Source organism: Bos grunniens, chromosome 13, assembly GCF_055505025.1.
Source record: "Bos grunniens cultivar Pamir isolate PY7600 chromosome 13, Bosgru_T2T1.0, whole genome shotgun sequence".
NCBI lineage: Eukaryota > Metazoa > Chordata > Mammalia > Artiodactyla > Bovidae > Bos > Bos grunniens.
Window position 1 is genome coordinate 7,556,228 of NC_141177.1, and position 14,084 is coordinate 7,570,311.

Genomic DNA, 14,084 nt, shown 5'->3' on the forward strand with positions numbered 1-14,084 from the left:
AAGAATATTCTGGAAGATTTTTGAGTCTGAGTAACGGAAGGATGGCAGGAAGTAGTGAGCTTGTTTCTCGCTTCTCCATGCTCAAGTATAGCAGTCACACTTGGACTTTAATTGTTCCTCTGGAACACCAAGCTACCAAGCCAGGCCTGCCTCAGGGCCTTTGTCCTGCTGCCTACTCCACCTGGGAGGCTCCATCTCCTTCATCCTTCAGCTCCTATGTCACCACCGCATTCCCTACCTGTGTAAAGCAGACCTCCCCCCACCATCTTGTGACTTGTCTATATCCTCACCCAGCTGTTTCTTCACAGCGCTGGTCTCAATTTGTTATGTTATTAGTATATTTGTTTAATAGCTCCCTACCTCCACTGCCCAGCTGTCAGTTCCTTGAAGGCAGGAGGAACAGACAATAAATCTCAGAGCTAGAGCTAGGGCTCCCTGCATATTTGCACACAGCTTGGATCCACAGCAAGAAAAGGCCTGTTGCCCAGGGAAGAGGTTGGGCCTGGGTAGTTACATTCGGAATCTGTTGTGGCAATGGACGAAATGACCACGTGAAAAGTTTCGAGGGAAGAAAAAAACATCTAAGGTTTCTTAAGCCCGCACTCTGCGCCTGTTGTTAAACTAATCCTCACAATGTCTCTGCAGCCAGGACCATAATCCCCATTTCACAGACTTGGAAACTGAGGCACAAAAAGAGCAGTCATCTGCTCAAGTTCCATAGGTATGAAGAGAGGGAGCTTGGAATGGATCCCTTTCCCCCCATAAGCTGGCTCCAGAGCCCAGATGAGAAGCACTGTTGGCCAGGAAGACGGAGCAGAGTCTGGAGTTAAGGTGCAGATGGAGAGTTGGAGTCTCTGGACAGAGCACTGGTTGGAGACTCAGAAATGCCCAGTATCAAATGTGGACCCAATACTAACTAGCTTCTTGAAGTAGATTCTTGGAGGTCAGTGATGACCTTTTTTTTTTTTAAATCACTGCTCAAAAATAATATAAATATAAAATGAACACATTAGAGATTTTATATAACTCGTTTAAATAATGATGCTTCTAAGGTGTTAAGACCAAATTCAAAGGAGGATTCCAAGTACTGCACAGCTAAGGAAGGAATGCTGAATTTACAAATAGATGCAAAAACTGGCAGTTCAGTATCCACCGGGCAATAATCAATTGCATTCCAGGGGATTCCATTTGCATTTCTGTGGACGAGCATCATTTGCATAACTATTCCTCTTCTGCAAGTTGTAAAACAGTGCCAAAGCCATGAAAGGTACAGGTAACCCAATGGGGAAGCTAGACAGGCTACACGTTCATCTCTTTTTGCCCCGTCTTTAACAACTTTCCTCATATTACATTTACTAATTTATTTTTGAAGAAGTAATACATTCACATGGTTGAAATTCAAAAGATATAGTGGTGAACACAACATTGTAAACCAACTATACTTCAATTAAAAAAATAAAAAGATACAATGTAAAGTCTCCTCCCTACTCCTGACCCCCAGCCACCCAGGACCCCTTGGAGGCAACCATTGCTATCAATTTCCTAAGTATGCTTCCAAGAAATTCTATGCATAGTAAGCAAACATGTTAAAGAGACACTCACACAGGTTTGCTTATTAAAAAACAACAAATGACTATATTCCATGTTCTGTTCTTGTGTTTTTTAAACTCAACAATATGTCTTAGAGTTTGTTCCATAAAAGGGTTCCCAGATTATTTTTTTTAAGATTAAAAACATTGGGAATTCCCTGACAGTCGATAGTCCACTGGTTAGGACTCGGCACTTCCACTGTGGCAGCCTGGGTTCAAGCCCTTGTTGGGGAACTAAGATCCAGCAAGCCACATGGTGTGGCCAAAACACAAATTGCAAAAAAACCCACCATTATTATTTTTATTGCAGTACAGTTGATACAATATTTTATTAGTTTCAGGTATACAACATTTATATGCATTATGAATTGATCATGATAAGTCTAGTTACTGTCACCATACAAAGTTATTGCAAAATTGACTATTCCCTATGCTGTACACTACATCTCTGTTATTTATAAGTAGGAGTCAGTTCAGTTCAGTTGCTCAGTCATGTCTGACTCTTTGTGACCCCATGGACTGTAGCATGCCCGCCAGGCTTTCCTGTCCATCACCAACTCCCAGAGTTTACTCAGAAGCATGTCCATCGCATTGGTGATGCCATCCAACCATCTCATCCTCTGTCGTCCCCTTCTCTTCCTGTCTTCAATCTTTCCCAGAATCAGGGTCTTTTCCAATAAGTCAGTTCTTTGCATCAGGTGGCCAAAGTACTGGAGTTTCAACTTCAGCATCAGTCCTTCTAGTGTATATTCAGGACTGATTTCCTTTAGGATGGACTGGTTGGATCTCCTTGCAGTCCAAGGGACTCTCAAGAGTCTTCTCCAACACCACAGTTCAAAAGCATCAATTCTTCAGCATTCTGAGTGTGTACCTCTTATTCCCCTTCCCCTGTTTCGTCCAACCTCTCCCATCCCACTCCCCTCTGGCAATCACCAGTTTCTTCTCTGTATTTATTCGTCTGTTTCTGTTTCTTTTTAGACCCAGATTCTTTCTTCACAGCTGCATAGTATTCTGTTGTGTGGCAGAACCATGTTTATTTAACCATTCCCTTATTGATAGCATGGTGTCTTCTGAGTAAATAGCTAATTGAGAGGCATTAAGGAGTTGGTGAGTAGTGAGGCAGAAGAAACTGGAAGTTTTCTTCAGTTCAGTTCAGTTCAGTAGTTCAGTCGTGTCTGACTCTTTGCGACCCCATGAATTGGAGCACGCCAGACCTCCCTGTCCATCACCAACTCCCAGAGTTCACTCAAACTCAGGTCCATCGAGTCGGTGATGCCATCCAGCCATCTCATCCTCTGTCGTCCCCTTTTCCTCCTGCCCCCAATCCCTCCCAGCATCAGAATCTTTTCCAATGAGTCAATTCTTCGCATGAGGTGGCCAAAGTATTGGAGTTTCAGCTTTAGCATCAGTCCTTCCAATGAACACCCAGGACTGATCTCCTTTAGGATGGACTGGTTGGACCTCCTTGCAGTCCAAGGGACTCTCAAGAGTCTTCTCCAACACCACAGTTCAAAGGCATCAATTAAGTGACTCTCAAGTCATCTCCAGCACCACAGTTCAAAAGCATCAATTCTTCCGTGCTCAGCCTTCTTCACAGTCCAACTCTCACATCCATATATGACCACAGGAAAAAACATAGCCTTGACTAGATGGACCTTTGTTGGCAAAGTAATGTCTCTGCTTTTGAATATGCTATCTAGGTTGGTCATAACTTTCCTTCCAAGGAGTAAGCATCTTTTAATTTCATGGCTGCAGTCACCATCTGCAGTGATTTTGGAGCCCAGAAAAATAAAGTCTGACACTGTTTCCACTGTTTCCCCATCTATTTGCCATGAAGTGATGGGACCAGATGCCATGATCTTCGTTTTCTGAATGTTGAGCTTTAAGCCAACTTTTTCACCCTCCTCTTTCACTTTCATCAAGAGGCTTTTGAGTTCCTCTTCACTTTCTGCCATAAGGGTGGTGTCATATGCATATCTGAGGTTATTGAGATTTCTCCTGGCAATCTTGATTCCAGCTTGTGCTTCTTGCAGCCCAGCATTTCTCATGATGTACTCTGCATATAAGTTAAATAAACAGGGTGACAATATACAGCCTTGATGAACTCCTTTTCCTATTTGGAACCAGTCTGTTGTTCCAGGTCCAGATCTAACTGTTGCTTCCTGATCTGACTACAGGTTTCTCAAGAGGCAGATCAGGTGCTCTGGTATTCCCATCTCTTTCAGAATTTTCCACAGTTTATTGTGATCCACACAGTCAAAGGCTTTGGCATAGTCAATAAAACAGAAATAGATGTTTTTCTGGAACTCTCTTGCTTTTTCCATGATCCAGCGGATGTTGGCAATTTGATCTCTGGTTCCTCTGCTGTCTCTAAATTCAGCTTGAACATCTGGAAGTTCACAGTTCACTTATTGCTGAAGCCTGGCTTGGAGAATTTTGAACATTACTTCACTAGCGTGTGAGATGAGTGTAACTGTGTGGTAGTTTGAGCATTCTTTGGCATTGCCTTTCTTTGGGATTGGAATGAAAACTGACCTTTTCCAGTCCTGTGGCCACTGCTGAGTCTTCCAATTTGCTGGCATATTGAGTGCAGCACTTTCACAGCATCATCTTTCAGGATTTGGAATAGCTCAACTGGAATTCCATCACCTCCACTAGCTTTGTTCATAGTGATGCTTCCTTAGGCCCACTTGACTTCACATTCCAGGATATATGGCTCTAGGTGAGTGATCACACCATCGTGATTATCTTGGTCGTGAAGGTCTATTTTGTACAGTTCTTCTGTGTATTCTTGCCACCTCTTCTTAACATCTTCTGCTTCGTTTAGGTCCATACCATTTCTGTCCTTTATCGAGTCCATCTTTGCATGAAATGTTCCCTTGGTATCTCTAATTTTCTTGAAGAGATCTCTAGTGTTTCTCATTCTGTTGTTTTCCTCTATTTCTTTGCATTGATCGCTGAGGAAGGCTTTCTTATCTCTTCTTGCTAGTCTTTGGAACTCTGCATTCAGATGCTTATATCTTTCCTTTTCTCCTTTGCTTTTTGCTTCTCTTCTTTTCACAGCTATTTGTAAGGCCTCCCCAGACAGCCATTTTGCTTTTTTGCATTTCTTTTCCATGGGGATGGTCTTGATCCCTGTCTCCTGTACAATGTCACGAACCTCTGTCCATAGTTCATCAGGCACTCTATCTGTTAGATCTAGTGCCTTAAATCTATTTCTCACTTCCACTGTATAATCATAAGGGATTTAAGTCATACCTGAATGGTCTACTGGTTTTCCCTACTTTCTTCAATTTCGGTCTGAATTTGGCAATAAGGAGTTCATGATCTGAACCACAGTTAGCTCCCGGTCTTGTTTTTGCTGACTGTATAGAGCTTCTCCATCTTTGGCTGCAAAGAATATAATCAATCTCATTTCGGTGTTGACCATCTGGTGATGTCCATGTGTTGCGTCTTCTCTTGTGTTGTTGGAAGAGGGTGTTTGCTATGACCAGTGCATTCTCTTGGCAAAATTCTATTAGCCTTTGCCCTGCTTCACTCCATATTCCAAGGCCAAATTTGCCTGTTACTTCATTTCTTGACTTCCTACTTTTGCATTCTACCCCTATAATGAAAAGGACATCTTTTTTTGGTTGAAAAGGCAAAATGATAGGGTAAAATGATAGGGTACTGAAAGAGGAACTCCCCAGTTCCTCCCCATATTGGTCGGTAGGTGCCCAATATGCTACTGGAGATCAGTGGAGAAATAACTTCAGAAAGAATGAAGGGATGGAGCCAAAGCAAGAACAATACCAGTTGTGGATGTGACTGGTGATAGAAGCAAGGTCCGATGCTGTAAAAAGCAATATTGCATAGGAACCTGGAATGTTAGGTCCATGAATCAAGGCAAATTGGAAGTGGTCAAACAGGAAATGGCAAGAGTAAAGGTAGACATTCTAGGAATCAGCAAACTAAAATGGACTGGAATGGGTGAATTTAACTCAGATGACCATTATATCTACTACTGTGGGCAGGAATCCCTTAGAAGAAACGGAGTAGCCATCATGGTCAACAAAAGTGTCTGAAATGCAGTACCTGGATGCAATCTCCAAAACAACAGAATGATCTCTGTTTCCAAGGCAAACCATTCAATATCACTGTAATCCAAGTCTATGCCCCAACCAGTAACACTGAAGAAGCTGAAGTTGAACGGTTCTATGAAGACCTACAAGACCTTTAAGAACTAACACCCAAGAAAGATGTCCTTTTGATTGTAGGGGACTGGAATGCAAAAGTAGGAAGTCAAGAAACACAGAAGTTTTCTTAGAATAGGACTATTGCTTGTTCCTACCTCAGTTTCATCATCTAGGAAATGGGTTGATGATTCTAACACTACCTTACAAAGTTGTATAGGTAAATGGATTAGTTCATGTAAATTGCTTAGAACAGTACCTGACATAGTAATTGGAACACGGTACGTATCGGAATTTATTATTTTCCTCCTTTGGAAAATTTGATGGTGAAAGAACAAAGAAAACTGAGTGGGAACCATCCAGGAAATATCCTTTTAAGAGTGAGTAGAGAGGGAAAAAAGAATAGCAAACAAGTGAGTGCTGTGTTGCTGCAAGTCTTGATGGGATGGGTCCCTTCAATGTCTCCAAGTAGGCATTACAATTGTGCCCATTGTACAGATGAGGAAATCAAGGCACAGAGAATTTTGTTGCTCAGGCAAGACTGCCCAGCTGGCAAGTAGGGCAGGTGCATTCACACTCAGACAGCCTGATGCCAGCAGCCACACACTCAACCACTGCACCATTCTCCCTCTTGATGTGGGAAAGAAAGGAAAAAGGTTAAAGACGTAAGAGAAAGGCTGTGGAGCCAGAGCTCAGATCAGAAGGCATCTGATAGAAGGAGCAGGGCTGGGGGGGATGCGGTGATGGCTGTGGGAATGGAACCTCCTTTCTGAAACCGACAAGAAGGCAGGAAGGAAGAGGCAGCCACATGCAGGCAGAGGAGGGGAATGGCTGCTTTGGGTGCTTTGCGGAAGTTGGGAGGTCCACTGATTGGGAGCTTGGGAAGATCAAGTGCAAAGGCCCAGAGGAGGGAGGTTCGGAGTCAGGCCCTGGAAAGAACAGATGGACAGAGGCTAGAGCAGAGTGAGCCAAGGGAACAGAGAAGGAGATGCGTGAAGTCAGAGATGCCAAGGGCCCTGATGTTCTGGGGAGGCCTGTGGGCCATATTTAGTCTTTGGGCTTTTACTGCGAGTTGGCAGCTATTGATGGATTTTGAGCAGAGGAGGGATGAGATCTGACTTGTTTTTAAAGGATGTGTGTGTGTGTGTGTGTGTGCGCACAAGCATTTGCAAGGGCAGAAGCAGGGGCTCAGGTAGGAGACATGTGCAACTGCCCAGGCAGGAGATGATGTTTAATTGAGCTCTAATACATATTGATCACAGTGTGAGACTCTAAAGGGACAACGGTGAAGGATTCAGGCCAGATCTTTGCCTTGTAGAAGCTCTCAGGCTAATGTAGGGTTTCTCAGCGTCAGCCCTGGAGACTCAGGGGCTGGCTAGCTCTCCGCTGTGGGGGCCTGCCCTGGGCACTCTAGGACATCTAGTAGCATCCCTGATCCTTATCCTCTCGATGCAGTAGCATTGCCTCCCTTCCTCCAGGTGTGACAACCTAAAACGTCTCCAGACACTGGCACTGGTCTAGTGGGAGATGAAAACAGAGCATATAAATATGTGCTCTTCTTTCCATAATGGTAATTGCTAGGAAATAAAAAGAGCAGGTCAGGGGAGGTCCTGAATCTTCCTGGTTTTGATTTTTTGTTCTCTTGCATCCATTACATCTCTGCCCACCCACACTGCCGCCATCTGCCTGATGGTCAAGTACCATCCCCTCCCCCGCTCCACCTGCCCTTCCTTCCCTCCTCCCTCCATTAGCGTAATCCTGCCAATCCCTCCTAGAAAGAAGACAAAAACGAAACGAAGAAAACCTTCTAGAGGACCCCTCTTCTCCGAGGTAGGGACCGAATCCTAATTGCCCCTTTACGGCTGTAACGTGACTCGGTCAGCTTCATGCTCTGAAGGGGAGCTTTTCTGTTTCTGTGCCCGAAGTCGGCCTTGGTTTCAATTGGCCAAAAGGGAACAAAACAAAACAAGATATTTCAGACATTTCCCGCCCTCGGTCCTGGCCGTTTCACGTAACGGACAGGGAGGCCTGCTGCTCGCTGGAGGCAGATAACTCCAAGGGTGCTTATTTTCATAGTCAGCCCAACAGACTATCTTGGGATGCAGCTTGCAGAGGCGGTCGCTCCTGCTGCTGGCCTGGCTGTGGGCCATTTCAGTGGGGCCAGGCCTGGGCCGGTAAGAAGCCCGGGGAAGGGGGCTGAGGTCAACCCTTTGCTCTCCTCGGAGGCCCTCAGCTTTGTCACTGAGACACTCGGGCTTCCTTCAGCCAGATTTTATCCCCAGATTCTCTGTCTCCTGGAAATATTAAAAGAGACATGTTTCATCTATTCTTACTAGCTCATGGCTTATTCATATCACCACGAAACCTGCTTGTTTAGGCCTGTGCTGGCTTTGCTATCCAGAGGCACAATGGTTGGATTTTTCTTCCTTTCCTTTAAGCCAAGGTTTCCCACCTTGGTGCAGTGGACGGTTAGATCATGTAAGTCCTTGCTGGGAGCTGTCCTGCAGGCGGTAGGATATTTAGCCACATTCCAGGTCTCTACCCACTGGATGCCAAGGGCACTTCTCTTCCCACACTGTGACCGCCCCAAAGTCTCCAGACATTGCTACCTAACCCCTGGGGGGCAAAACCACCCTTTTGAGAAAAGCTGATTTCCAGGGATTTTTATATTTCTGATTTTAGAGTTAGCTAAGTGTCACCCTGGACATCTTGCTGGAGGTTTGTAGGGAGAGAGGAGCTTTCTCTGAGTCTTTGAATGATTCTGACCTAAAGGTCTCCCAATTTCATTATTCAGTACTTAAAACATTCTCAAAGAAGTCAAACTCCTAAAAGAAAACGCAGAGCATGCAGTCACTGTTGGTAGATTTCAGCCTCGTTTCTGCTCTGCTTGGTTCGGCTTTTTTCTTTTCTTTAGAGGCAGGCAAAAGTACAGGCTTTAGGGATATGACGTCTTCACTGGGTTGGAAATCTGACCTCTAGCACTGGCTTGCTGTGTGACCTTGGGCAGTTCACTTCACCTCTCTGGGCTCAGTTCCAGCTCTCAAACAATGCTCCCCACTTCGTGGAGTCAGTCTGTGTAAAATGCTGATTTAGCCAGCGCCAGGCCCAGGGCGAGCGTGCAGAAGCTGCTGAGATTACTCTGTGCAGTGGGGGTTTGAGAGGGGCCCACTGGGTAATCTCTCGATTGAAGCCAGCAGCATTTGGTTTTCTTTATTCCCTGCTTATCAGCCACATTCCATCAAACCCTGGGAACTGGCCCTTAGTAGGCCTGCCCTGGGCTTCCTTTTTCAATCCGCGTCCCTCCCAGGATTCCATCTGCCACCATACCTTTGTCTCTGTCCCCAGCCGAATTGCTGTTTTCCAGATAACCTCAGACCTACTCGAATGCCAGCAGCATTCCTCAAACGGAGCGGAGCTGCCAGAATAAGCCGGCAGCTTCCTGCTCTTTGCCCCAGAAAACATTTCAAGTGATCAAGTGATCGGGGTGGAGGGGGGAGGGGGAGGATGCTGCAGCTGCTTATGCAACCAGCTTTAATCCGGGGTTAAAATCCACCACGCCAACCAGCGCTGTATTTTATTTCCTCGTCCGCTTGGGAAGTGAGCTGTTTGGGAGATCCGCCACAAACTCGTCGTCCTACTTGTCTCCCCCTCCCCCAGAGCAGCACTCATGGACACAGAGAGTATTCCTTCGGGGCCGGCGGTGGGGGGCCCCTGCCCACATTGCCGGGAGGGAGAGCACAGTCCGATCAGCTCTGGCCTCCTGTCCCAGTACCCCCCACCCCGCCCTCTCTTTGGTCTCCGGGTACCCAGTTCCACCCCCAGGAAGAGGGGGCCCTCCCTTCGGGCGAGGCCCAGCCTGCTGTCCTGAGTGCTAGCCCTTTGTGGAGGTGTCCCTCCCTGCATCTTGGCCTCTTCAGCCTAAAATGCAAGACAGCAGCCACAAAATCCCCTCCCTTTTCATACAGCCTGGGCCCTGCCCCTGCGGTGTACAGAGTGCTGGGCTGGATTCCTGGCATGTTCCTGTCTTGATAGGAGATTCCCGGCCAAGAAGAATTGATGTACACGCGGTGGGCATCTGTTGTCCGTGGGGGCGGGGGCGGGGGCAGGGCGAGCAGGCCCTCAGCTCCACCGTTTTCTTTGTGGCAACGCACGGGGTAGGAAGGAGAACGCCCGCAAGTCCTAATTTTAGGAGAAGGGGAGACTTGCCTGGGCTACGGTTTTTACCTCCTGGCATATGTGCGTCACCTCTGGAAGATCTCTCCAGCCTCTGAAGAACGGTGTTTAGTTTCTGTTGTTCCAGCTTGCTGTTTTTTTTTTTAAACTTGTTCATTAAGCACCTTGTCTTAAAAAAAGAAGAAGCAAGCGAGCACCAAATGTTTTAAGATCCTTTTTTGGATCTGTTTTTTCTTCCTCAGGCTACAGACCCACGGCAAAGGCAGCCTGACAGAGGATACAGGCAGAGACGTCCTAATGCTGTTGAGATGGGTGGAATTATAAGTGGTTCTGAAATGCTAGTTAATATTTTACTGGGGAGCAGGGCCACAGATCCGGTGGAGGTGGTGGTTGTGAGGTAGGGCTGAGTGTGAAATAGCCATTCCGTCTGCCTTTGGGGACCCGAAGAAGCCGCTCTCTGTAGAAATAAATTTAAGCAAGAGTCCTTAATAAAGCTCACGGGATCTGTCTGCCCACCGAGGGCCCAGTTTCCCGAGCACCACCATACAAGGCTGATTGTGGCAGGAAGGTCTAAGCAGTGGGTGTAGGCCTGACTAATAATGGGGGTTCTTGTTCCCGGCTGAGTTTGACATCTTTCTTTCTCCCTCTGGATTTAAATGGCTTCTCAGCCCGGGAGGCACTGCCTGTGCCCTGGATTCAGAAGGTACACGCCTCCTTGGGAAGCCAAGGCGAGAGAGACAGCGGCTCGCTCACTCTCTCTCTCTCTCTCTTTCTGCATCTGCCGGGGGAGCTGCCGCTGGTATTTTTCCACAGGCCTTTTCTGCGATCTCAGGGCCTAGTTCTTCCCAGCCAGGCCCAGAGTCCGAGAGAGGGTTAATAGGCAGGAAGCTGAAGCCATCGCAGACTAATACGGAAGTCAGATTTTTGTTTAACTGACAGGTTTAGCAGGCCTCAGCCGTGGGGGAGGGGGCCGGGGAGGGGAAGGGAAGTTTGTAGATGTAGGCATGTGGCCTGCTAGGAGCGCCTTTGGCTTTTCTTAGGGTAAGGACGGAGGTGGGGGTGGGGGTGGGGGCCCTGGCATCCTGGCAGGGAGGCTGGAAACCATTTTGGTTTTTCGAGTTCTGGCTGGTGGGGGCGGTGGGGGTGGTGAGAGGTTAGATTCTGGGCCGGGGGACAAGTGGCCTCCCTGGTCTGCTTTGTCCAGAGGAGGCATTCGGACAATGACGATGCAAACTTTGACCACTTGGTTCCCCTCCTCCCCTGGCAGCCTGAGTCCTCTGGCCTCTGAGAAGCCCAGGGCTGCTCTGGGGCGATTTCGGGGTGGGGTCGGGGGGCTCTCCTGGCTTGTCTGGTTTGCTCAGAGGCCTGCCTCCAGCCTCCTTCTCTTGCCCCTGGGCCTTTTCCTGGGCCTCCCCTCCCTCCAGCCATCAGTCCCCATCCTCCCCCCCGCGGGTGGGGTGGGGGGCAGAACATTCTGCTGGATTGTTCCAGAAAAGGGTTAGCCTTCCTCTCAGCGAGAGAGAGCCGTTTCTGAGGGGGCAGATGAGGTTGAGTCCTACCAGCTCACCCCCCAAAACTCTCTTGCCCGTGGCCTGTGGGCCTCAGGCTCTGCTGGAGCAGGTCAGGCTGGCTGCACTGGTTCGCCCGCGCTGGGAAGTCTAGTCAGGGTGTGGGAGAAGGGCGTCTGGGGGCCCCTTTCCTCAGTTTTTCTTGCTGCAAAAGGCCTAGCTTAGCCTGTCTTTCTCTATGCACAGGATGGCTCTCTTGCTCACCAGAGCCTCACAAAGATAATCGCTCAGGAAGTGTCTCAGCCAATCCGGGGCCGCCTTACACTCCGATTTGCCGGGGCAGCCAATCGGGGGTGCGCTTTCATGAAGCGGCCAGATCATCAAGCCGAAGTGCCAAACCCTTTTTCTGTGAGAACTAGGAGCCTGTCCTCCATGTTTTATAAGTATTGACATTACACAGTGTTAACAATGCATCCACAGAGGTAAGCTCGACTTTTTAACCATCTTTTCTCCCCCTCCCTCTGAGACATCCGCATTTGTGGGCGAGCCGTGTGATTTCTTGTGGCTGACCGTGCCACACTCACCCCCACAGCACTTAGGTTAACTTGGAACTGTTTAGAGAGAAAAAAAAATTTTTTTTTTTTTTTTTGCTTTCTTGGGTCACATGGCTAAGTAGCCATTAGCCAGAGCTCGATTTTGCAAACTGGCAAGGGCCTGGCACACCTTTTCTTCCACCAGGACATGGTGTTTCTAGAAGAGTGTGAAGCTAGATCCTGGTATTGCCAAAAAAGAAGCTTTTTTTTTTTCTTCCTCCCTCTTCTCTCTTTCTCTCTCTCTCTCTCTCTCTGAGCAGTTCCCCCCTCCCCCCCCCAACCCTGTACTATTGTCTTCTCTTGTGTCACATGCCTGCTGGGGAAAGAAAATGGAAGGTAAGCAAGCAGGCTCCCCTCCAAGGAGAGCTCATGGCAGACAGCAAAGCAGGCAAGTTTACCTCCAAAGAGGTGCTGGGAAGGCCGGACTCAGTGCTGGCCAGAGAGGACGTGTGTTTGAAACAGAACCAAAGGCCTCAGCAGAAGAGCAGCGCTAAGGACAGATCCTGGGTCCTGGGGCCTAGGTGGGTGGTGGTGTCTCCCTATGGTCTTTTCTCTTCCTGCAGGGTTTCTTCACTTGAAACTACATTGTTCAGCCTTTTTTCCTGACTTCTGTTGATACAGAGTGTTCTTCTGCAAAGCCAGCCTACAGCCAGCAAATGTTTCTGAAAGTGTTTTCTAGGCTTTGGAGGAAGTTTTTGGAGTAGGGATGGGGATTGGGGGTGGGGGGGGGAGTGTAGGAGGTTGTGGGGGGAAAGATGTTGGACAACATCCCGCAATAAATCTGAGGAGTCTTTTGAATCCCTTCGTTTTCTCCTCGTGCATGGTTTTCAGTGAACTCATGTATCCTTTCCCCTGCTTTTTCATTCTCCTTTCCTCATTTTACATTGTATCACCCTCTGTCCTCCTGTGTGATACAGTGCAGAGGAAATAAAATCACGTCTGTGGCTCATGACAGCATTCCATATTCAGTGGTTGGGTTGTGGTGTTGTTGTTGTGTGTGTGTTTTTAATAATCCCGTGTAACTGTTTAAAAAAATTTCCTTTTTGATCAAGTCCCAAATCTGCCAGCCTGTTCTCTCTTCTTAACTGTGGAAAAATGAGACGGTTGCTTGAACATTTGTTGGGTAAGTAAAGCAATCCATTTCTGTGACCATGTATAAAGAGTTTGGCGAACATTTGGGGTCTGTTTGTAACAGGGGGGTCTTGGCTCCAGCCGTTGGGGGCTTTTTTTTTAATGAGCAGGAACCCAAGGAGGGCTTTTAAATAGAGTCTTGATTTCAGGTGACTGTTTGAATCCACTGTTTTTCCTGATAACCTGGGTCTAGGATTGAAGATTATACTTCCTGTTTACCCTCAGACAGGGAGAAATTGTTCAGTTCATTGTGACTTGACTGGAGACCTTGAATTGGGTTTGTTTGGATATTAAGTAGAAAACTCTGGGGAGGCAATCTGCTTGTGAAATGTAAGGAAACTGCTTGGTGTTAGAGTCACAGAGCAGGGGGGGGTGGGGGGGAGGAGCTGGGGTGGTGGTGTGTGTGTGGGGGGGGTGGTGTCAGTACTTATGTTTTAAGATACTTAACATGTCTGTAAAAATCCCACCCACTGCCAAACTTGGTCTGATTCAGGATTCAGTACATCCCAGACCCGGCCTTTTTCCAAGCCTGCCCCACACATCTGTATGCACGCCTGCCTTTACTTCTGATTTATTTCTTACTTTTTACATTTCCCCTTGATCTCTCAAGGCTGCAGCTAGAACTTCAGAGTCAAAAAAGTAGCTTCTTGCTTAGCGTTCGCTTCAGAATTTCCCTAGACTTTCCACTTCATACATTTCCAGCCTGGAGACCAATCCAGGACTGTAAAAGCTGGAAGTATATTCAGTTGCTGTATTTTGCCAACTTTATGGAGTCAGTAGTCTTTCTTTTAAAGTGGTGTTCAGCAACCCACCTTTGAGAACCCATTGGGAAAAGGTCATTTAATAACGAGGAATGTACCTCATTCTAAGCGTGAGAAAAGTCTGTGTAAGACAGGCCAGCTTCTCAGAGTAAAGAGA

At 47.3% G+C, this 14,084-nt stretch overlaps 1 protein-coding gene and 1 long non-coding RNA gene across 41 annotated transcripts in view; one reads left to right on the forward strand and one right to left on the reverse strand.

The window, feature by feature from the left end:
* Window positions 1-14,084, forward strand: part of ZMYND8 (zinc finger MYND-type containing 8) — a 152,730-nt gene that overhangs the window by 16,908 nt on the left and 121,738 nt on the right. For 18 of the 40 annotated variants that reach the window (XM_086331523.1, XM_086331533.1, XM_086331515.1 and 15 more), the window contains exons 1-2: window positions 10,691-10,975; window positions 11,689-11,924. The exons of 1 other annotated variant lie outside the window; for it this stretch is intronic. In XM_086331523.1, coding sequence (XP_086187649.1) covers window positions 11,911-11,924 — 14 coding nt within the window. In that variant the 5' untranslated portion in view covers window positions 10,691-10,975; window positions 11,689-11,910. Of the gene's footprint in view, window positions 1-10,690; window positions 10,976-11,688; window positions 11,925-12,128; window positions 12,557-13,087; window positions 13,159-14,084 lie in introns of those variants that run through there. 21 more of the 40 variants (XM_086331518.1, XM_086331542.1, XM_086331528.1 and 18 more) reach the window with 10 other exon arrangements.
* LOC147360067 (uncharacterized) lies at window positions 1,888-11,680 on the reverse strand. The gene is made up of 2 exons (XR_015138944.1): window positions 11,502-11,680; window positions 1,888-10,391 (listed from the first exon to the last, which is right to left on the reverse strand). It is a non-coding gene; the product is annotated as an uncharacterized LOC147360067 (long non-coding RNA).